Here is a 22,682-nt window from a genome sequence, read left to right on the forward strand (position 1 = left end):
ATAACTATTAAGTTATTTACATCGATAACATATCAATGGCATAGCTTTTCGCACAAAATTGATAACGCACTTTGGTCATGTTTTAGTTTTCAAGGTCACCGATAAACGCATTATTAGTCATATAATAAGCTTGAGTAGGTACAGTCAACCAATTGGAACCCTAGGCCACTGTAGAACTATGTCATAGTGACGTTATATTCATATATTCATATTCATATTTATTCATATTGCACATATACATTACACGTCAGAAACATAAACATTCATTATAACTAAGTAATTCTTATTACTCTAAGAATAAAATTATAAATCAAATCAGAAATTGAATTTTAATTATAAATTAAATTATAAATCAGATTGTAAGAAATCTCTTACTGCTTGTCATTTTGACATGGTTGTAGAGTGGCCAGTGGTTCCAATTGGTTGACTGTACAGCGGTCGAAGTCAAAGATATGTGGATAGAAAACCTTCGAGAGACAGACCGAGATAACTTGGCTATATTTTGTCTCGTCGGTGCAAATGTTATTTTAAACATCAAATTTCGATGAAAGTCTGACTTCATGTGCAGAAAGCACCTTCTTATCAGAATTTCTGGTGTAATTTCAGATGGAAAGGTCATTATTTACAATCGGAACAGCAGGGGCCCGTTTCTCGAAAGGCGCGAGAACTGTCAAACCGTATGGGGTATGGGGTATGGGTTGTCATGGAAATACACTTGTAATACAACGCTTGTACCTTTCGAGAAACGGGCCACTGGTCCTTTTGACGATGGAACTACACACCGTGTTTTTATTGAATTCCGTTAACTTCGGCATATAGTTAGGTCCATTATAGGAAACCGAATGGCATAGTTAGAGTTATTCAATCTGTATTTTTTTCTAAAAAAAACATACACCTGTGATAGATGTTAACTTCAATTTCTGTTGAGAAACGGGCTTTACAATTAACTCACTGTCAATTAACATTAAGTGTCAAAACTATGACATGTCAATCGCATATCGAACACACAAAGCCCGTTGCTTAACAGCAATTGATGTAACATCTACCGCAGGTGTATGGAATCTTTCAGAAAAATGTTACGAATTTATAAAAAAACTAACCATGCTATTTTGTTTCCTATAATGGACCTAACTATATGCCGAAGTTAACGGAATTCAATAAAAACACGGTGTATAAGACCACAATACAAATTGTTTACTTTTCGTGTTATTGTAAATGAGTACCTCAAGCCCATTTCATAATAGTTTTCCCTAAAATCGGAAGCTGAGGTCATTTCCCTCGCGTCTAGACTGCGCTAATAGCATTGTCTAGACGAATTTCAGGGAGACTTTTAGGGAATCAGGTGCTGTTAGATAGCGCCTGGAGTTAGAAATTACTACTATAATATTAAAAAGCTTACGACAGCGACATTCCTCACATTGAAAAATGGTAACAGCTCAATATCAGCCCTTGATTATCCTCATTCCGTAAAAATTACATTTGAATTTTTTTTTTTTTGTAAATTATTAACTTTAAGCAGTAATTTTCGTAAAAACAAATAAGTAGCGGACTTCAGACTCCCATGTGAGTTCCAGGTAGAAAGTCTAGAAACTGGGAAAACGTAAGAAAAAAAATTACAATATTAACTGATATAAATAAGTTGCAATATAACAAACAAATTCCCACAACAATGAAAGTTCTTAATAAATTGTCAACAGAGACATCACATCAAAGATAAACGGCACATTAGTGCCAGAAGAAAATGTTACTGTGTCAGTGCCAAAAGTGATATGCATCACAAAACTTACAAATACAAAAGAATGGACGATTTGTAATCGTGTTGCAAGGACTTATGGTTCACTGGAAAGAGTTGCTGCTGCTAGTAGTGCTAGTACATGACTGCATGGGATAAATCCATTGGATTTTAATCACGCACGTATTCTTGATATTTAGACTAAAATATCGTGTACAAAATTCAAGATTGTGTGGTAATGACAAGCTTTGAAAAGGACGAAGAGAAACAAACCTGAAGGGTCAATCCGCGGCAAGAGTAACACGAGTCACGATTTTATGGCATGTTCCATTTATTCACGATGCAAGTCCAAGTGATAATCTATCTCTAATAAAGTGTTACTTTCCCGATATATGCATAGATCCTTCCATTTGCAGCTGTAGTTCAAATAAACACTCGTTGAAGTCGTGAGTGTCGTGACTCACGTTACTTTTAAGTGGATTCACCTTGAAATGCATTTCCTCTCCAAAAAAATGTTTAGGGTCAAGCCTTCCAGCATGTTTCATGTTTGTTTTATTCTAATCAAATTATTTTATTTCATCATAAGTTTTTTTCATCTACACGTAAGTCCTATAAATTACAAAACCGGCCAAGAGCGTGTCGGGCCACGCTCAGTGTAGGGTTCCGTAGTTTTCCGTATTTTTCTCAAAAACTACTGAACCTATCAAGTTCAAAACAATTTTCCTAGAAAGTCTTAATAAAGTTCTACTTTTGTGATTTTTTCATATTTTTTAAACATATGGTTCAAAAGTTAGAGGGGGGGGATGCACTTTTTTTTCCTTTAGGGGCGATTATTTCCGAAAATATTAATATTATCAAAAAACTATCTCAGTAAACCCTTATTCATTTTTAAATACCTATCCAACAATATATCACACGTTGGGGTTGGAATGAAAAAAAATATCAGCTCCCACTTTACATGTAGGGGGGGTACCCTAATAAAACATTTTTTTCCATTTTTTATTTTTGCACTTTGTTGGCGTGATTGATATACATATTGGTACCAAATTTCAGCTTTCTAGTGCTAACGGTTACTGAGATTATCCGCGGACGGACGGACGGACGGACGGACGGACGGACGGACGGACGGACGGACGGACGGACGGACGGACGGACGGACGGACGGACGGACGGACAGACAGACATGGCGAAACTATAAGGGTTCCTAGTTGACTACGGAACCCTAAAAAGCAACAAATTGTTGGCAGATCCAAAATCAACAGAAGTTGTTGCATGTTGGCAAGCCCAATCAAATGACTTTAGAATCATTGCGTTCGGTGTCGTAAAAGCGCCATCATGGACCATTTCAAACAAATTGATGTATTTTGAGTTTCATCGGGATTTCCACTTAAATATTTAGAAATAGGTACCTACAAAAGTTTTCCGTGAGATCTGCTTGGCAGGGCAGTTTTGTCTAAACACGAAACTGTCGAAACTGGCTAAATATTTTTTTATGATATGTGCTGATTTTGTGAACGTCTGTGTACCAACAAATCATACACACCCACACATACAGATAATAGAGATAACTGACCGTGACCTACGGTTTGGCGATCCTGCCATTCAGGTCATGTCTGGCTTTTGGCGGTCAAAGGTTTTAACCCCTTGACCGTCAAAGGCATCAGCTGACGCGTGGTTACACCCCACATTATGAACCTTCATGCATCCGACAGGGTTCACAATAAAGGTACCTATACTCTTGGGTCGTCACATTCATTTTCGTCACGTTCTTAAAGTCCGATTCTGCTTTCGTCAGCCATTCTTTATTCGTCACGATCGTCGATGGTCTTTCTCAACTATGGTCAATTTCGTTGTTCATCTTTATCTTAATCCGTCTCGTTCTTTACTCGTCATAATCTTCTTTCGGCATGTTCGCTGTTAAATCTATGTTTTTCGTGTTTTTTCATAGTCTTAGGTCGGTACCAATTTAGAATATGACCAAATACGAAATGACGAAAAACGATTGTGTTGAAATAAGAAAAAGGCCAAAACAACTTATGATGGTCAAAGACGATAATGACTGCAGACTAAGTTGTCGAATGAAGAATGGCTGGTGAAAGCAGAATTGGACCAATTTAGGAACGTGACGAAAAACTAACGTGTTGACCTAAGAGTATACCACAATAAAGAATATCACTATAATGCATACGATATAGCATTTAGAGTTGATAGTGTCGTATACGACGCACACGACACGCATGTTAATATTCAAAAGGGTTAATAGTCTCGACCGTGACCAATAAGTTTTAACACAGAAAACTTGCTATCTTATGTCCTGTAAAAGTGACCATGACTCCAAAAACATTTAAAAGCGACATTTGAAAGATAAAACAAAGGCCAGTAATGACCCTTGATTTACATTTACAATGGGTTAAGGAGACTAGAAATGTTAAGTTTTCCTTTGGAAATTTAGGTTTGATTTGACGTCTGTCAAACAAATACATTGTTAAGTCTAGAAACATTATAACAATAGATTTGCTTTGCACTTTTGCAGTCAAGGATTTGTCTTTGTGTCTACTGTGTAATGATTCGCGAATATTTGTAAACAGTGACACAATTGTAATAGTGAGCACTAACAATCAGTATTATTTATTTTTACTCTTAGTCACAGACTAGCCAAAGGCAAAGACGTGGCCTACGAAGGAGTCAGCTCGCCTAGAAGAAGCCTGTCCACTCTTGATTTGAATTTATATTTTGGCATTAGTGCCAATAGTGCCTCTTCTGATGGATGAATAGGGTTGCTGAATTAGAGAACCTTCGTCAGCCGTTTTTGTTTGTCACAATTAAATTCAATGCTTTATTAACATTTTTACAAGAATATCACCTGTCTACATTATTACCACAATGCAAGAAGTTGGCAAACTGACAAAATCTATTTGGAAACTAATGAGTGTCAGGTTTGGGAACTACGAGTAGTTAACGAGCGTATCACTTGTCACAAAGGACTTGAATATCGAAAAATATGTAACTTAAGATAATTTAAAAAATAACTGAAATATGGGAAAAATTATCTGACTAGGGTGCAGTGGCGTAGCGTCGATACAACTCGATTCCCAACGGGTTCCCTAAAATTTTGCAGTATCTGTAGAAGTCCATACAAAACAGATCCCAAAAACGAAGGGGTTTTTGGGATGGGATTGGGATGCTTTACCAACTAAAATATTCATGCGTCGCCACTGCTAGGGTGAGACTATAACTCGCCACTTAGATGTTCAGATTGCTCAGAAGCCGTTTAAGAAATGTAATAAAGTGAAAACGTATAAGTGTCGCTGGCTTTGCGTAAATGCGAAAATGCGTGTCATAATTAGGGCTTCCAATACCGGGATCCCGGGATCCCGCCTTTTTTTGGGCCCATTTCAATACCGGTATTTAATTTAGCAATACCGGGATCCCGGTATTTTTAAAAACTAACAAATTATGCCAAATTAACGTAAATTACTCATCAAAAACGTAAAATTTCTGCATCATGATGGTCACTACACGCGTAAATCTTGCTTGTTGCTCTCTTTTCTCGATTTGACACATTCTCTGTTTGGTGTTTTTGCAAGATTTGTATGAAAATGATAGTTTTTTCGATGATTACCCAGATAAAGAATTAAAGTTACGCGTCAAAAGCATTCATTGAGGAGGGTCTGCCGCGAACAGTTTTTGACACATTTGTCGCACTTGTGACTTCGCACGTAAGTGTGACAGAAAAGCAACACGTCAAACGTAGTTGTAATAGGCCATAGATCCTCTGTAAACAAATCGCCTTGATGCATCTATATTGGTTAATGCAAACGAACTAACGTATACCGTAGCTACTCTATTTTCACTGTTGTACGTGTGCGTTAGTGTGTTGAACTCTAGCTGAAAACTTTGCCGTAACATTCCCGATAGTAACGAAATAGGGAACTCACTACTCAACTATCATTATTATTATTATTATTATTATATCAAAATGAGGAAAATTACTTTTCTTATACGTAAATGAAGTGTTCCTATTCCGCGAAGTAATCTTTTTGATTTTGATTATCATGGATTTCCGCAAAGTAATGTGTGATTCCATAGATTATTTCTTAATGTGATTTTTAATAATCTATGTCGGACAATTTAGCTTTTTTTTTATAAATGGGCTTACTCTTGGCCACAGACTAGCCAAAGCAGAGTCAAAGACGTGGCCTACGATGGAGTGAGCTCGCCCAGAAGATGCCTGTTCACTCTTGATTTGAAGGAAGGGTTATATGAGCTCGGAAATATAGCCGCCGGCAAGGAATTCCACTCCTTGGCAGTGCGCATAAGAAAAGAAGAAGCAAAGCGCTTCGTGCGGATTCTTGGCTAATTATTCAATGATTTGGTGGATTTATTTTATTAGTGCTTTAGCGCCTCTAGCGCCACGAAAAACAAAAATACCACTAAATTGTACCATAGATATTGATTACAATGTGTTTAAAAGAATCATCTCATGTTCTAATTTCAAAAGTCAATGATGAAACTATAGAGTGTGTGTAATCGAGAAATGCTCTTAATGCTTGTTATTTAATAAAGTGATACTGATATTATAGTTAAATCTACAGTACAATTATACCATTAACATCGACTATAAAATGTAACACTGCATGAATGAGACACAGCTTCCTAGTATCATAGCCATATTAAAGAAGAGGCGACTGAGGTGGCTCGGGCATGTGTATCGAATGGAGCGGACTCGTTTGCCGCGTCAAATCCTGCTGGAAGAGGTTGCAGATGCAAAGAGACCGGTCGGACGGCCAATGCTGCGCTTTAAAGATTGCGTGAAGCGTGACATAGTCACATTTGATATTCCATGCAACCAGTGGCAACGACTGGCCGAGAACCGACCCACGTGGCGCCGTGTTATCCATGACGGTCAATCCAAGCACGCCAATGCCTGGTTTTTCTCCTTGAATGATAAACGCATGAGGCGTCACGAGCAGGCCTCTAACCCCCGCCCATCTGGGGGAGCATATACCTGCCGTGTGTGCGGACGAGGGATCCTCTCTTGAATTGGGCTATACGGCCACGAATGTAAGTGTCGCAAGGATGCTGCTTGAATCGTCTGTTATAGATGCAAAGGCCTGTTATTATTAAAATGTAAAAGGTTCTATTCCGCACGAGCTTAAAGAGAACGATTTGGCAAAAAACATGGTTTGCTATGGCCGCGTCTTCTTGCAAAATGTCCGATCTGGAGGCGATATCTAACTTACAGAATCACCTGAGTACAGATCTGGCGCTCTTTCCCGCTTGATTTTATACTGCGTCCTCAGTCCCACTCACAACAAAAATAAAGAGCACAGGGCGTAGCCGTTTGAACTATGTAGGTATACTTAAAAACAATAAAAGTTGAGCCGACTTGGCCACATAAGTTTGAAAAACCGTTTTGGGTCAAAATCGAAACTTTTTAAGTTGGAAATGTAATCGATTTGACCCATTTGTAAGAATTGTAAGTCGGATTAGCAAGATTCTGCTGTAGTATAACACGCATGAAAATTAACAAACGAGATTTTGAATAAAATTTGTTATTTTAAGCAAATTACTTGGTTTTTATATTTTCCTGATTTCAATACCGGGATCCCGGGATCCCGGTATTGAAATCGCCAATACCGGAATGAATACCGGTATTGGAGAATGTCCGGTATTTGGAAGCCCTAGTCATAATGCAAATAAAAAAATTCCAAGGTCTTTAAGAGCCCATAGCTGGATTGAACCAGCGTTTTCTGTTTACCGCACAGATGCTTTGACAACGGCCAGGGTACTCTACTAAGAATTTCACCAACCCTTTTCCTCCCGTGGGTCAATTGTGAGAGGTTCAGTTGTGTCGTGGCTGGGAAAGCAACCTGTTACTACAAAACCACAATTTCGTTTTCTTTCCACCCCTCAATGGCTAAAGAGTGGACTTGGAAGCTTGGAACCACTGGAACTTGGGTTGTTTCATGTGCTCTGTCTACCTTTTTTGGGAATACATGCGTGAGTTTATGATTATGTATGTATGTATATCTTGCTTGTTTGTTTCCCAAGTTTAAATGAAAAAAAAAAAAGTATGCGAAAATCCCAGTCAAAGCTGCATAGCAACTGTTGCTAAGGACGGCTTTAAATTGATGCAATTGAGCGGAAGATGACAGAGGTCAGTTCAGTTTGGATTACGACTGGTGTTCTAGAACATTTCGCACAATATCACTAATTTATGGGCTATTTTATATATTCTAGTTGGCACATCCACTTTGTCAGAAGTGGGATTTAGATTATTCTTCTTTTTAACCCCCGACGCAAAAACGACGGGGTGTTATAAGTTTGACGTGTCTGTCTGTCTGTCTGTGTGTGTGTGTTTGTCTGTGGCATCGTAGCTCCCGAACGGATGAACCGATTTAGATTTAATTTTTTTTGTCTGAAAGCTAAGTTAATCGGGAGTGTTCTTAGCCATGTTTCATGAAAATCGGTCTACTATTACGGTCGGGAGTTTTTTCAAAGTTTTAATTCTGTGGTTAGGTTATATATATTCTAGCTGGCACATCCACTTTTTCAGAAGAAAAGGCGGGAAATAAACAAAAATCGGCGCAGAAAGTGGGATTTAGATTGTTCTTCTTTTTACAATGATTTTTACACCGGAAAACTTCACAAGAAAATGTCAAATGGAAAAACCTTGAGTCACCCTGACTTTGTTAAGAATTAACTAATTGTCTTTACCTACTACTGTATCAATTCAAGAAGTTGCCCTACAGAATAAGCAGTACGAAGACCAGTATACGTCACATTCCGACTAGACATCCTAGTATGAGGTTAGAGGTCAAACTATACTAGATATGACCTCTCAAATAACAACAAAACATTTGTTACGAGTAGACAGTATGCTACCGATCGGCGTGGGAAGATCGCTGCTGAAGAAGATTTAAACAAAAGGTCGTATTTTATGAAGAGATTTATATGAAGATACGATTTTGTTTAGTTTGACTTGTAATCGTAACAATATGACGTCACGGTAGAACCAATTTAGCTCGTCAAGTACGTGAGTTCTGCGGGTTTAACCTCGTCACGATAATGGTTTATCTTTTTACTCAATTGAATAGGTTGCATATATTGAATGAGATAGGCGCCACGGTGAACGTATTTTGACTTTACATATTATTTAGTAGATGCAACACATACTACTGCAAACAATGGAAAGTATGATGATTATGAACCGAAATAACGAACAGAAAATGTATTTCTTGCTCTAGACAGGCTCTTGATTTCCTTTAATAGCCACGGAAAAAAATTGTTTTAGGGATGTGTATAGTATCGAACATGACAAGGCATACAAAGGCAACATGTTCTTATGGCACTACGAATAAATTCGTGTCAGATATATACTTTTGCGGCCTTTGTTGCGTAACAACGATTTCAGGTGACTGTACATAATGCTAAAACTACAACGATAACCCTATTTTTGACCGTGCTTGTTTTTTTTAAATACATTCGCTCGCTTAGTCATTGTCGCCCACGTTATGATTATAAGTCGTGTTATGATTATGATTAACCGCGAGTTTGAAACTTTATCAGTTTTATAAGGCCACGATCTAGGAGTGTAGTGTCAAGGGTACCACTTCAAGATCAACTGAGATTTTACAAGGAAAATACTAACCAAGTAATAGTGGTCTGGGCCAAAAGAATAGCATCTTTAGAACTACCGAAATGTATTATTTCAGTACAGATGGTGTTTTTTTACGCACTAGTGCGAGAAGTGGTTCATTATACGCCAGGTCGAAACTTCAGAGGGCCATCTGTACTGAAAAATTGTGTTTTTTTACGGCTAGTGGCAGGTCGAAACTTCGGAGACCCATCTGTACTGAAAAACGTCGTGTTGTACGATACACGTGCGAAAAGGAAATTCGTTACTCGTGCCGATTTAAAACACTCCCTTCGGTCGTGTTTTAATTTATCGCCACTCGTTTACGAGTAGGATTCCTTATCCCAATTCATATCATTTATCAGCAGAGAGGACTAGCCGCCGACGGACATGTCGCAGTCCACATTGAGCATACCTACAGTTATCGTTGTGTGCGTGCGTGATGACAGGAATCGCTGGTCTTCCGTATGTACACGTACATGGAATCGAAATGATGTGGGTGTATTGCGGAATAGCCCAATAGGAGCGTCTATGAACAAGGGTGTGTGGGTTAGAGAACTTTTTTTTTTTTTTGAAATGGCCTTCGGAGCCGAGCCATTCTTTTTTGGCTCTTTAGCTCATGATCGGAGTGCAGAACTTGCGACAAGCGTAATATTAGGTACTATTTAATACAAATCGCAAATGTCCGATATCCTTCCTTCCTATATGTGGCTGTGGCTCCGACGCAAAAGATACTCTCCATACACTGAGAGAAAAAACAACCAATTTTCACGTTCGTTCAACAAGATTTTTGGTTAAAATAGCGCCTACGTGCTCTTTGGTTCAAACAACAAGTTAGATTTTGTTAAGTGTAACTAGTAGGTACATTCTACAAGTTTCATTTTATTTGAATCAGTATTTTATTTGAATCAACAAGTCGATTTTATAAAAACAACATGACTAACGGGTGGTGACGGGTTAAGAATTTCACCACCCCCTTTCTTCCCATGGGTGTCGTAGAAGGCGACTATGGGATATGGGTTAAATTGTGGCGTAGGCGAGAGGCTGGCAACCTGTCACTGCGATGTCACAGTTTCGTTTTCTTTCAACCCCTTATTTGCCAAGAGTGGCACTGAAGCTTTAGTAGTTTCATGTGTTCTGCCTACCCCTTTATGGGATACAGGCGTGATTGTATGTATGTATGTATGTAACATGACTCATATTGATTCAATCAAATATCTTTTAACAAGTTTGACCTTGTTGTTCGAACAAATTCGACTTGTATCATCAACATTGTGATTTATTCCGTTTACTAATAGTACATTACATCAGAGGCCGGGAAAATGAGGATTTCCGGCCAAGTGGGTTTATACGGGTAGGGATACGAGGCCGGGAATCCGTTTTCACGCCGAGGCATGTATAGTGCTTTTCTCAAACATACAATGAAATAAAAAAAAAATGCTCTAAAGGACAATATTTTATAAAAAAAAGTTACTTTGCAGGCCTAGGCCTGAAAAATAATATGAAATCCCTTTACAGTCCTCTCGAGTTGTTGCGCCCAAAAAGCGATACTTCCCAGCCCATTTTAAGGAACGTAAAGACAATATTTCATTGCATGTTTGAGAAAAATACTTTTGGTTCAAACGGATAAACCCGCACCCGCAACAAGTCGAACTTTAAATTCACAGTGCAAATTTCTTTCAGTGTAGTGACCATACTGACCATAGTCCAACCAAAACTTGTTCAAAGTCCAGCTTTTTAGTCCTTGCTTTGAGTCATATTTTCTACAGGTAGGCACAATGATCTTGCTGTGAACTTGACAATGAGAAAAGAAAAGACAGATCGCAATGTCAACAAACTGAGTGGGCGGGTCAACTAAGGCCGACGACGTTTGATTATGAATTATCGAACATGTTCGATTGCTTAATTAAATGCTTAGCTGCCCACATGAGAATCATCTAATTATTGAGGCCAAAAAATAGGCACTTATGCTGTTTTTACATATGAGAATAAAATAACAGCGTATTCAATGGAAAATTTACAGAGGAAAGACAAACTTACCTATAATAATTGTGTCGCTTAACTTCAAAAGTGGGTAAATTCATTCTGCTATCTATAAGGTTGATTATCTTTAAGATCATATTATATTTTTTATATAATCAACCTTATAGCAGAATGGATTTACCCACTTATGAAGTTAAGCGACACAATTATAATTCTATAGAATTGTAGGTATTTGTTAAAGGCTAAATTGCATAATATACATCAATGAGGCTCAATTTTTTTCTAATATTCCGTTATAAATTGCAAGCTACTGAAACACACCTAACTGGTACATAACAAGGTACTGAAACACAATTTATAAACTGAAATACAGTTTATAGGCGCAAAATTATAATTTTCTAATATGGAAACCTAGTTTCGAGATTAGTTTTAAAATTACGCTTTTATTCAATGGAAAGTTTCGTCTGTTATAATAGATTTAAAAAAAAACCTAACCCAGCAAAGAACTCTATGGCCTTTTAAAAAAGTTACATACCACTTTATAATTCTTGATGCTCGGCAAGAACCTCTTCTGTTCCACTTCTTTCTTCTGGAACACCTCGTTGATGATGTTCCCCAGCGCCTGGGCGCCATATTGCAGCAGAGCCTGTCCCCCTTGGTTCAGTAGCTGCCGCCCCGCGCCTTGTAAAAGCGCGCCAAAATCGCCGCCATTTTGACCCGCCATCTTGGCGAGGTCTTTTTACGTGCACACTTCACTTTATTTGCGTTTAGTTTTCGCTATGACATTTTTGCTATGGGTAATAGAAAAAAGTTTGAATGCTTGAATTGGTTTTTGTGACTTAATATTTGAATTTACCCGTTGTGCTTGGGGTTTTGTTTCAACAAAATATACCTAGTTGGACCTGCCAGATGTGTTTTATAATTATATTTTTTTTTTCCTTTGATATGGGGTACCCAATCAGGACAACATATTTAAATTGACCAGGTATTCCCAGGCCTACCTACACTCCAAATTTGGATGTGTCCCACAATACGGGTACATAATTATGGCAACAACTATAGCAGTGTGAAAAAAAAAACAAATATGGAAGAAAAATCACAGGTAGCTTGCCCAACTACAAATTTACCTATTCTAACTACATAGAAATATATTCATCAATGGCCTACAACATCAATAATATGATGGGTTAAGCAGCGTCCATTAGATTGCGGCACTTCCGCAAGTGGCTAGTGAGCCCAATGCGAGAGCGGCAGCCGCGACCGCAAAGCTGACAGGAGAATGTGGCCGTGTCCAGTGACATAGGTTGGTTAGCGCGCTGGTGTCTTAATTCTCGCCTAGAGTGAAGAAGGTCAAACCATGCTTGGTCGTGTGCAACTACTCCTTCACCCAGGGTCTTCCTCCAGTGGTCGCGGTCCTCAGCCTCCATTTCCCAGTCGATAGGATTGATCCGGAAGGACAACATATCACGCTTCGCACTGTCCTTAAAACGAAGCATGGGTCGCCCAACCGATCGTTTAGCATACGCTACTTCGCTCAGGAGAGTCTTACGTGGCAAACGAGAGGGTTCCATCCTGTGCACGTGCCCCAACCAGCGTAGCCGTCTCTGTTTCAAGACTGCTGTAATACTAGGTAAACGTGCGATGCTAAGTACCCTCTCGTTTGTGACTCGATCCTTCCACGTGATGTTCATGATTCTCCGCAGGCAACGCATGTGAAAGTTGTTCAATTTCCGTTCCTGCTTGGCATACGACGTCCAAGTCTCAGCACCGTACAAGAGTATGGACAAGATACATGTCTGGTAATCAATCACAAATATATTATTACATCAATTTAAAAATGCCAAACAGAAATGCAACATTATTTTCTCACTGACACAAGTTTTTTAACTTTTGCACTTTAAAAATGTATTATTTCTGAACAAATAAACACACTATGTCAGTGTAAATGTGAGACCACTACTAACACAAGACACTGAGTATGATCAATGACCATGATTTTGATTACACGTTGGAGTCATGACATCATGAGTGAGGTGTGCTAATTGTATGCCCGTAAATTTGTTAAATGTCCATTTGTAAATGTTACGTCAATTGTTATTTATTGATTAGTGTCAATATGTTTGGGAACAAGTTCTATTGTAACTTGCAAAAATTTTTTTAAGGATTTTGTCTTTACTTTTCAGTAATATTTAAAATTTATTTAATAGATATTTAAAATATTTTCCTAATAAAGTACCTATTTCAGCATTCAAATGAATCATGGTTTTTTTTTTACTCATCCACAGGGACTACAGGCCTAGCTTGCTACAAAGTCCGCCATATCTGACACACGAAAGGGTTTTATTTGGCCCTCCAAGTTTGAAATAGTGTGTGATATGGCCAGTCCTGGCCCTCTAAAACTCCTTCAACTCTTGGCCACTAATGAAAAAATAGAATCAAGACTTTTATAGGCCCGTATCTATTTATCTATTGTATTGTATACACAAGATATGCACGCCAGCAAAAGTTTACAGTAAACGGCCATAAAGAATGCACATTGGTTTTTCGTCTTTGTAGAGTTTTGTCTCTTTCTTGACGTTCATTGTCTGTTTTCAAAGATGTGCATTTTTATGGCAGTTTACTGCAGGGACCGGCCCGCTATCCCTTATACGGGGTTTTGTATGGGTATTTCGTTAGGCTTAACTTACCCTACCCTTTTGACGCGATACCCTTTCATTTTGCTTTTAAAGCCCTAACGAAAGCGCTTACCTAAAATAGCCCAATACCCTTTCAAAACCCTTATCATCGGCTCAGCCTAACGCCATAAGGGTGAGCCTTATATTGGGTTTTATTTGCTTTCCCTTATAGATCATATCGTGCGAGTTTAAATCCTGTACCTCGCTCATAAAGCACACATTACTCCGAACGAAATAACATACGATCGTTACCTATGGCGGCACTGTGTGTGATATTTGCGCGTTTCTGTTTAATGGAAACGGCTGTAGATAAAATAAGGTTCAATTTTCAATACCAAATACTTATAGTTATGATAGGCTCCTGCTTTGCTCGGGTGTAACACAGGCAAACGCTGCTTTTTAGGGTTCCGTAGTCAACTAGGAACCCTTATAGTTTCGCCATGTCTGTCTGTCCGTCCGTCCGTCCGCGGATAATCTCAGTAACCGTTAGCACTAGAAAGCTGAAATTTGGTCCCAATATGTGTATCAAATCAATCACGCCAACAAAGTTCAAAAATAAAAAATGGCAAAAATGTTTTATTAGGGTACCCCCCCATGTAAAGTGGGGGCTGATTTTTTTTTTCATTCCAACCACAACGTGTGATATATTGTTGGATAGGTATTTAAAAATGAATAAGGGTTTACTAAGATTGTTTTTTGATAATATTGATATTTTCGGAAATAATCGCTCCTAAAGGAAAAAAAGTGCGTCCCCCCCCTCTAACTTATCATAATCATTTTGAACCATTGCAACCATAAGTTTAAAAAATATGAAAAAAATCACAAAACTAGAACTTTATAACGACCTTCTAGGAAAATTGTTTTGAACTTGATAGGTTCAGTAGTTTTTCAGAAAAATATGAAAAACTTCGGAACCCTACACTGACCGTGGCCCGACACGCTCTTGGCCGGTTTTTTTTATCGGACTTGTCTTGATGAGTACCCGAAGTCTAGCTGATGCTGAACCCTGGCTGCACCTAGGAGAACTCGGGTTTAGTGTAACACAGGCAAACGCTGTTTTCGCCATCGGACTTGTCTTGATGAGTACTCGAGTGAGCAGTACCCAAAGTCCAGCTGATGCTGAACTCTGGCTGCACCTATGGGAACTCGGGTTTAGTGTAACACAGGCAAACGCTGTTTTCGTCATCGGACTTGTCTTGATGAGTACTCGAGTAAGCAGTACCCGAAGTCCAGCTGATGCTGAACCCTGGCTGCATCTAGGAGAACTCGGGTTTAGTGTAACACAGGCAAACGCTGTTTTCGTCATCGGACTTGTCTTGATGAGTACTCGAGTGAGCAGTACCCAAAGTCCAGCTGATGCAGAACCCTGGCTGCACCTATGGGAACTCGGGTTTAGTGTAACACAGGCAAAAGCTGTTTTCGTCATCGGACTTGTCTTGATGAGTACTCGAGTGAGCAGTACCCGAAGTGCAGTTGATGCTGAACCCTGGCTGCACCTAGGGGAACTCGGGTTTAGTGTTACACAGGCAAACGCTGTTTTCGTCATCGGACTTGTCTTGATGAGTACTCGAGTGAGCAGTACCCGAAATCCAGCTGATGCTAAACCCTGGCTGCAGCTAGGGGAACTCGGGTTTAGTGTAACCCAGGCAAACACTGTTTTCGTCATCGGACTTGTCTTGATGAGTACTCGAGCGAGCAGTACCCAAAGTCCAGCTGATGCTGAACTCTGGCTGCACCTATGGGAACTCGGGTTTAGTGTAACACAGGCAAACGCTGTTTTCGTCATCGGACTTGTCTTGATGAGTACTGAGTGAGCAGTACCCGAAGTCCAGCTGATGCTGAACCCTGGCTGCATCTAGGAGAACTCGGGTTTAGTGTAACACAGGCAAACGCTGTTTTCGTCATCGGACTTGTCTTGATGAGTACTCGAGTGAGCAGTACCCAAAGTCCAGCTGATGCAGAACCCTGGCTGCACCTATGGGAACTCGGGTTTAGTGTAACACAGGCAAACGCTGTTTTCGTCATCGGACTTGTCTTGATGAGTACTCGAGTGAGCAGTACCCGAAATCCAGCTGATGCTAAACCCTGGCTGCAGCTAGGGGAACTCGGGTTTAGTGTAACCCAGGCAAACGCTGTTTTCGTCATCGGACTTGTCTTGATGAGTACTCGAGCAAGCAGTACCCAAAGTCCAGCTGATGCTGAACCCTGGCTGCATCTAGAGGAACTCGGGTTTAGTGTAACACAGGCAAACGCTGTTTTCGTCATCGGACTTGTCTTGATGAGTACTCGAGTGAGCAGTACCCAAAGTCCAGCTGATGCTGAACTCTGGCTGCACCTAGTTGAACTCGGGTTTAGTGTAACACAACACAGGCAAACGCTGTTTTCGTCATCGGACTTGTCTTGAGTACTCGAGTGAGCAGTACCCAAAGTCCAGCTGATGCTGAACTCTGTTTGCACCTAGGGGAACTCGGGTTTAGTGTAACACAGGCAAACGCTGTTTTCGTCATCGGACTTGTCTTAATGAGTATTTGGGTGAGCTGTACCCAAGATAGAGCTGATGCTGAAACCTAGCTGTACCTAGGGGAACTCGGGTTTGGTGTAACATAGGCAAACGCTGTTTTCGTCATCGGACTTGTCTTGATGAGTACTCGAGCAGTACCCAAAGTCCAGCTGATGCTGAACTCTGGCTGTACCTAGGGGAACTCGTTTAGTGTAACACAGCTGATGCTGAACTCTGGCTGTACCTAGGGGGGAACTCGGGTTTAGTGTAACACAGGCAAACGCTGTTTTCGTTATCGGACTTGTCTTGGTGAGTACTCAAGTGACCAGTACCCGAAGTCCAGCTGATGCTGAACCCTGGCTGCATCTAGAGGAACTCGGGTTTAGTGTAACACAGGCAAACGCTGTTTTCGTCATCGGACTTGTCTTGATGAGTACTCGAGTGAGCAGTACCCAAAGTCCAGCTGATGCTGAACTCTGGCTGCACCTAGTTGAACTCGGGTTTAGTGTAACACAACACAGGCAAACGCTGTTTTCGTCATCGGACTTGTCTTGAGTACTCGAGTGAGCAGTACCCAAAGTCCAGCTGATGCTGAACTCTGTTTGCACCTAGGGGAACTCGGGTTTAGTGTAACACAGGCAAACGCTGTTTTCGTCATCGGACTTGTCTTAATGAGTATTTGGGTGAGCTGTACCCAAGATAGAGCTGATGCTGAAACCTAGCTGTACCTAGGGGAACTCGGGTTTGGTGTAACATAGGCAAACGCTGTTTGCGTCATCGGACATATCTTGACGAGGACTTGGGTGCGCAGTAGCCAAGACAGCGCTGTAGCTGAGCCCTGGCGGTATCTAGGGCAACTCTGGTTTCGGTACATTATAATATAGAAATATTTCATGCAATCTCAAGTTAGGCATAAAAACATAATATTAACTGAACAAAAATCTTACCAGAAGTGAATATTAACATCAAGTAGTTAGAACACATTTATTAATTTGCCATACATGAAACACTTTATTTGTGTCTAAAAAAATACGTATGTATATCCATTTGAATATCAAAATTAAGTACAGTCGATTTCACTAATAGTAACACATGGAATAAAGAGAATACTGGAGTTCCAAGCGTCCATAGACTGCGGTAACTACTTACTATCAGACGCGCTGTATGCTTGATTTCCACCAGAAAAGTATTTCTGTTTCAAACGATCTTCATAGAATTCACAACAATCAACAGAAATAGTTTGACAGATTCTATGGTACTACTCAACTCAACCAAGTACCAGTCATAAAGACGAGTCTCAGATATTTCACGATGACAAAAACAGCGTTTACCTATGTTGCACGAAACCCGAGTTCCTTTAGGAATAGCCCGAGTTCAGCATCAGCTCTACCTTGGTTACTGCTCACTCAAGTACTCATCAATACAAGTCTAGGGCTTGCATTCCGGAATTCCGGAATCTCGAAATTCCGGAATTTCGGACAATTTTTCCGATATTACAGTTCCGGAATTGAAACACATAATCTCGAAAATTCCGGAATTGAAAAAAGATATATTTTTGGACGAAAACGTGTAATATCAGCCTGGTTATTTTACAAAACTACCACCGCGTCTATAAAAGATAAGTAAATTCATTAAGTTAGACACTCCTCGGATTCAGGTAGTGCCTATTTTATGACCAAAAGGTTGCATCCAGGGCTAGTTAGAGCGAGATAGTGTAGTTTTAGCTAATAAGTGAAATTATAATCATTTTAAAGTAAATATTTGTTACAAAAAAGTTTTGTTTTGTGATAATTTAAAATTACTAGCCGGGAGTTGAGTGTTATGCTCGAATACTGAAGGACAATTAAACATAAATAAATAACATTAGGTACATTATTAATTGTATGTCTTTCCCATCACGGAACAATGGTTTATTTTATTGGCGTTATTTATGCTCAATTTATTAGATCGAACTTAAATTTCAGTAATAATCTAAATTAATCGGTATTAAAGCTTTCGACTCTATTTCGCACGTAGCTCTATGGAAAACTCTACAACAACAGGGCGTACCATCTAAATATATTAAAATATTAGAGGAGATATATAAGCGAGGTAAAGCCAAAATAAAGCTAGAGAGAGAAGGGAGAGCCTTTAAAATACAACGCGGAGTCCGTCAAGGTGACCCGATATCTCCTAACCTATTTACCGCTCTCCTCGAAACTATATTTCGGCACTTATATTGGGAAAATATTGGCATAAATATCAACGGTGAACTGCTTAACCACTTGCGATTCGCCGATGATATCGTGCTCATTAGCGACAATCACGGCCACTTGGAATATATGCTAAGAACGCTTGATGAAGAGAGTCGAAAATGCGGTTTAAGTATGAATATGGACAAAACCTGCATAATGACAAATAGTACAAAAATAGACACAATTATTATGGGAACTAAAATAGAGTACGTGGAAGAGTATGTATATTTGGGACGGAAAATAACATTTGAAGATCAGACTAAAGATGAAGTAGAACGTCGAATTAAAATCGCTTGGCAAAGATATTGGTCGTTAAAAGACATTTTCAAATCAAACCTACCCATTAGCCTCAAGAAGAAAGCATTCGACACGGTCGTCTCTCCCACGCTTCTCTACGGGTGTCAGAGCTGGACTCTAAATAAGAACATAATACATAAACTACAAGTATTTCAACGGGCAGCAGAACGGAGTATGTTGGGATTGAAAATACGAGACAAGGTTAAAAACACAGAAATAAGAAAAAAGACCAAAGTAATAGACGTATCTGAGTTAGCCTGCAGGCTAAAATGGCGATGGGCAGGTCACGTCGCCCGCGCGCAAGACGACCGCTGGAGCGAGCGCATACTGCACTGGTGGTTCGTGATTGACGAGTCGCGACGCAGAACTCGCAGGGGACATCCGCGCCGACGCTGGAGAGACGACATCGAAGACTTCGCCGGTGGTACCTGGACTAGACTCGCTCAGAATAGAAAATCGTGGTCATGTATGGAGGAGGCCTTTACCCAAAATTGGGTCCCCAAAAACGATGTATAATATAATTCTAATAATTTAGATAATTTTGTATTCATTTAAAGAAAAATAATATGCTTAAATTTTAATTAAGTTATTATTCACTTTCAAATTGTGCATGATACGAGAAAGTTGTAAATTTTAAGTTAAGAGAATATTGATAAATAATTTAGTTTATTTTAAATTACTTAAAAATGAATAATTTCAGAAATTTCTATTTTGCCGATCTTAAATTGTAAATTCTTAATGTTATTATTATTTTCTTATTTTTTTGTTTTTGTTGCATGTTTTATAATGTTTTTGTGGGAATAAATGGCTTTATTATTATTATTATTATAAAGCGGCATAAAATTTTACTTCTTTTCTCATAGCACTGAATATTTTAGGCATAAAGTCTTAAGTTCAGAAGCAACTCGTAGTATTTGGTATTACATTCATTCACAAGCATAACGTCGTAGTTACTTTATACACTTTTCACAAAGACGTGTGCATATTTTACTAAACTCTATAAGTCTATTACCACTTACCACAAAATCAAAAGATTTGAGAAGCAAATGTATGTAAAATGATGAATATAAAAGAATGATTATTTTTTTTTACTCACGAATAAATCATAAAATCTGTCTTTTTGGGATAGCTTGGATATCTTTTGTCCCTACTCGAATCTGATAAAGGTAATTCAATATTACTTTTATTACAGTTGTGAATAAGACGTTATGCAATTCTTGTAAATTATTACTTTTATATTATTTCGATGCTCAATGGATAAAAAAATAACTTTAAGGTGGAAACCCATTACACCATATCATGCTATGACCGTGCTATGAACGTGTCAGACAAAAAAATATTCTTTGTATTACAAAGTATGAGGCTATGCATACTAGCCCGTTCCGTCACCGATCATACCCGTAGCGTGCCATGCACGGACCGTCAAATATTGTCGGCGAGGATATTTTGCCGGTGTCGAAACGCTCCGTGAATGGCACGCAACGGTGATAGAACGGAATAGGATATGAAGGAACGGATAGAAGTTATATTATTATTTTTTTTTATTCGCTTTGTTTAGATTTTTTTTTTGTTTATAAAGTAAAATGTGATATATTATTTTTGGCTAATAAGCTGTAAATCGCTAAAATCAGTAGCTAAGTTACCAAAATAAAAGAAGTTGATTCTTTTTCAGCATTTCAATGTAATTTTGTGTTTCATCCCAAGTAGAACCTTTAAAAAAGAAGCCAAATTATAGTATAGTAGATTGTCACAAGGAAGCAAAATGAGATATTTCACTACACCTGTAACACCATTATTATTAACTAGTATTTTACTTACCGCAAACACACTGCTAGCTTTTCTCTTGATGTAAGACTTTCTCTAAATGTGGTGTTTCTTCTTGTGATAATATGTTCAATTTTGTTTAACAATTCATTAAATTGATATTGCGACATGCGAAAGTACATATAAAATTTTTCTTCGTCATCCACTCGGTGTTTAAATAATGTCCAATATTCTCCTTCGACTTTTCTTTTTTTCAAAGAGGTGTGGACCCAGTATCTTCGTTGTTGTCCTCTGTTGTTTTCTTGATCTTCTTAGTCTAATATAAAGGCTATCATTACTAACTCCCTCACGGTAAGTTTTCTAATGGGCATTGTAATTGATTGATCGGTAATTGATTTGTCAAAAGTATTCAATTGCTCTTCCAGATAGTCTCGATCGCACGAAAACACACATGAAACTACATAGATCTGTAACGCTGGGTATGAACGCTTATGCTACGGTGATGATACGCGGACACTACAGTCACTATACTCGCCTATGCTACGGGGATGATACGCGGACACTACGGTCACTATACTCGTCTATGCTACGGGGATGATACGCGGACACTACGGTCACTTAACTCGTTATGCCCGGATATGAAATGATGTGGACACGTTGTAGTGGGCATAGCCATCCGTGTCGCGTTACATTCCGTGCCTGACACGTTCATAGGACGGTCATAGCATGATATGGTGTAATGGGTTTCCACCTTTAACGTTAACCACTATCAGAAAACTGGCACTAAAACCTCGTTGGTATCGTTAACTGTAGTTCGAAATACCTTGCAAGACCGATTTTGACGCAAAATGGGCTTTCCTGTAAAATGACTAAAATGAAAATTTCAGTGTTATATGCTTTTCAGGTACGGAGTTATTGTCTAAAACGTCGATTTATAACAAATTTCAGTTTAAAATTGTATTATTTCATTAAAAATCCATCAGAAAACCAAACCAAAAAAAAAGTTGTTCAATTCCGGAACTAGTTCCGGAATTCCGGAATTGAAGTCCAATCTCGAAAACCAGTTCCGGAATTGAAAACCGTCCGATATTGCAAGCCCTATACAAGTCCGATGACAAAACAGCGTTTGCATATGTTGCACGAAACCCAAGTTCCCTTAGGAATAGCCAGGGTTCAGCATCAGCTCTCTACCTTGGTTACTGCTCACTCAAGTACTCATCAATACAAATCCGATGTCGAAAACAGCGTTTGCCTATGTTGCACGAAACCCGAGTTCCCCTAGGAATAGCCAGGGTTCAGCATCAGCTCTGCCCTGGTTACTGCTCACTCAAGTACTCACCAAAACAAGTCCGATGACGAAAACAGCGCTTGCCTATGTTACACCAAACCCGCGTTCCCCTGGGAAAAGCCAGGTTTCAGCATCAGCTCTACCTTGGTTACTGCTCACTCAAGTACTCATCAAGACAAGTCCGATGACGAAAACAGCGTTTGCCTATGTTGCACGAAACCCGAGTTCCCTTAGGAATAGCCAGGGTTCAGCATCAGCTCTACCTTGGTTACTGCTTACTCAAGTACTCATCAATACAAGTCCGATGACGAAAACAGCGTTTGCCTATGTTGCACGAAACACGAGTTCCCATAGGAATAGCCAGGGTTCAGCATCAGCTCTACCTTGGTTACTGCTCACACAAGTACTCATCAAGACAAGTCCGATGACGAAAACAGCGCTTGCCTATGTTACTCCAAACCCGCGTTCCCCTGGGAAAAGCCAGGATTCAGCATCAGCTCTACCTTGGTTACTGCTCACACAAGTACTCATCAAGACAAGTCCGATGACGAAAACAGCGCTTGCCTATGT

The 22,682-nt window shown here is 39.3% G+C and overlaps 1 protein-coding gene across 6 annotated transcripts in view; it reads right to left on the reverse strand.

Moving 5' to 3' along the window:
• The window catches only part of LOC125236886 (calpain-B), an 88,254-nt gene that overhangs the window by 53,583 nt on the left and 11,989 nt on the right, over positions 1-22,682 (reverse strand). For 5 of the 6 annotated variants that reach the window (XM_048143803.1, XM_048143800.1, XM_048143804.1 and 2 more), the window contains exon 2: positions 11,890-12,145. The exons of the other annotated variant lie outside the window; for it this stretch is intronic. In XM_048143803.1, the coding sequence (XP_047999760.1) occupies positions 11,890-12,078 (189 nt within the window). In that variant the 5' untranslated portion in view covers positions 12,079-12,145. The remainder of the gene's footprint in view (positions 1-11,889; positions 12,146-22,682) is intronic. 6 annotated transcript variants of the gene reach the window in all.

This window comes from Leguminivora glycinivorella, chromosome 20, assembly GCF_023078275.1.
Source record: "Leguminivora glycinivorella isolate SPB_JAAS2020 chromosome 20, LegGlyc_1.1, whole genome shotgun sequence".
NCBI classification, from domain to species: domain Eukaryota; kingdom Metazoa; phylum Arthropoda; class Insecta; order Lepidoptera; family Tortricidae; genus Leguminivora; species Leguminivora glycinivorella.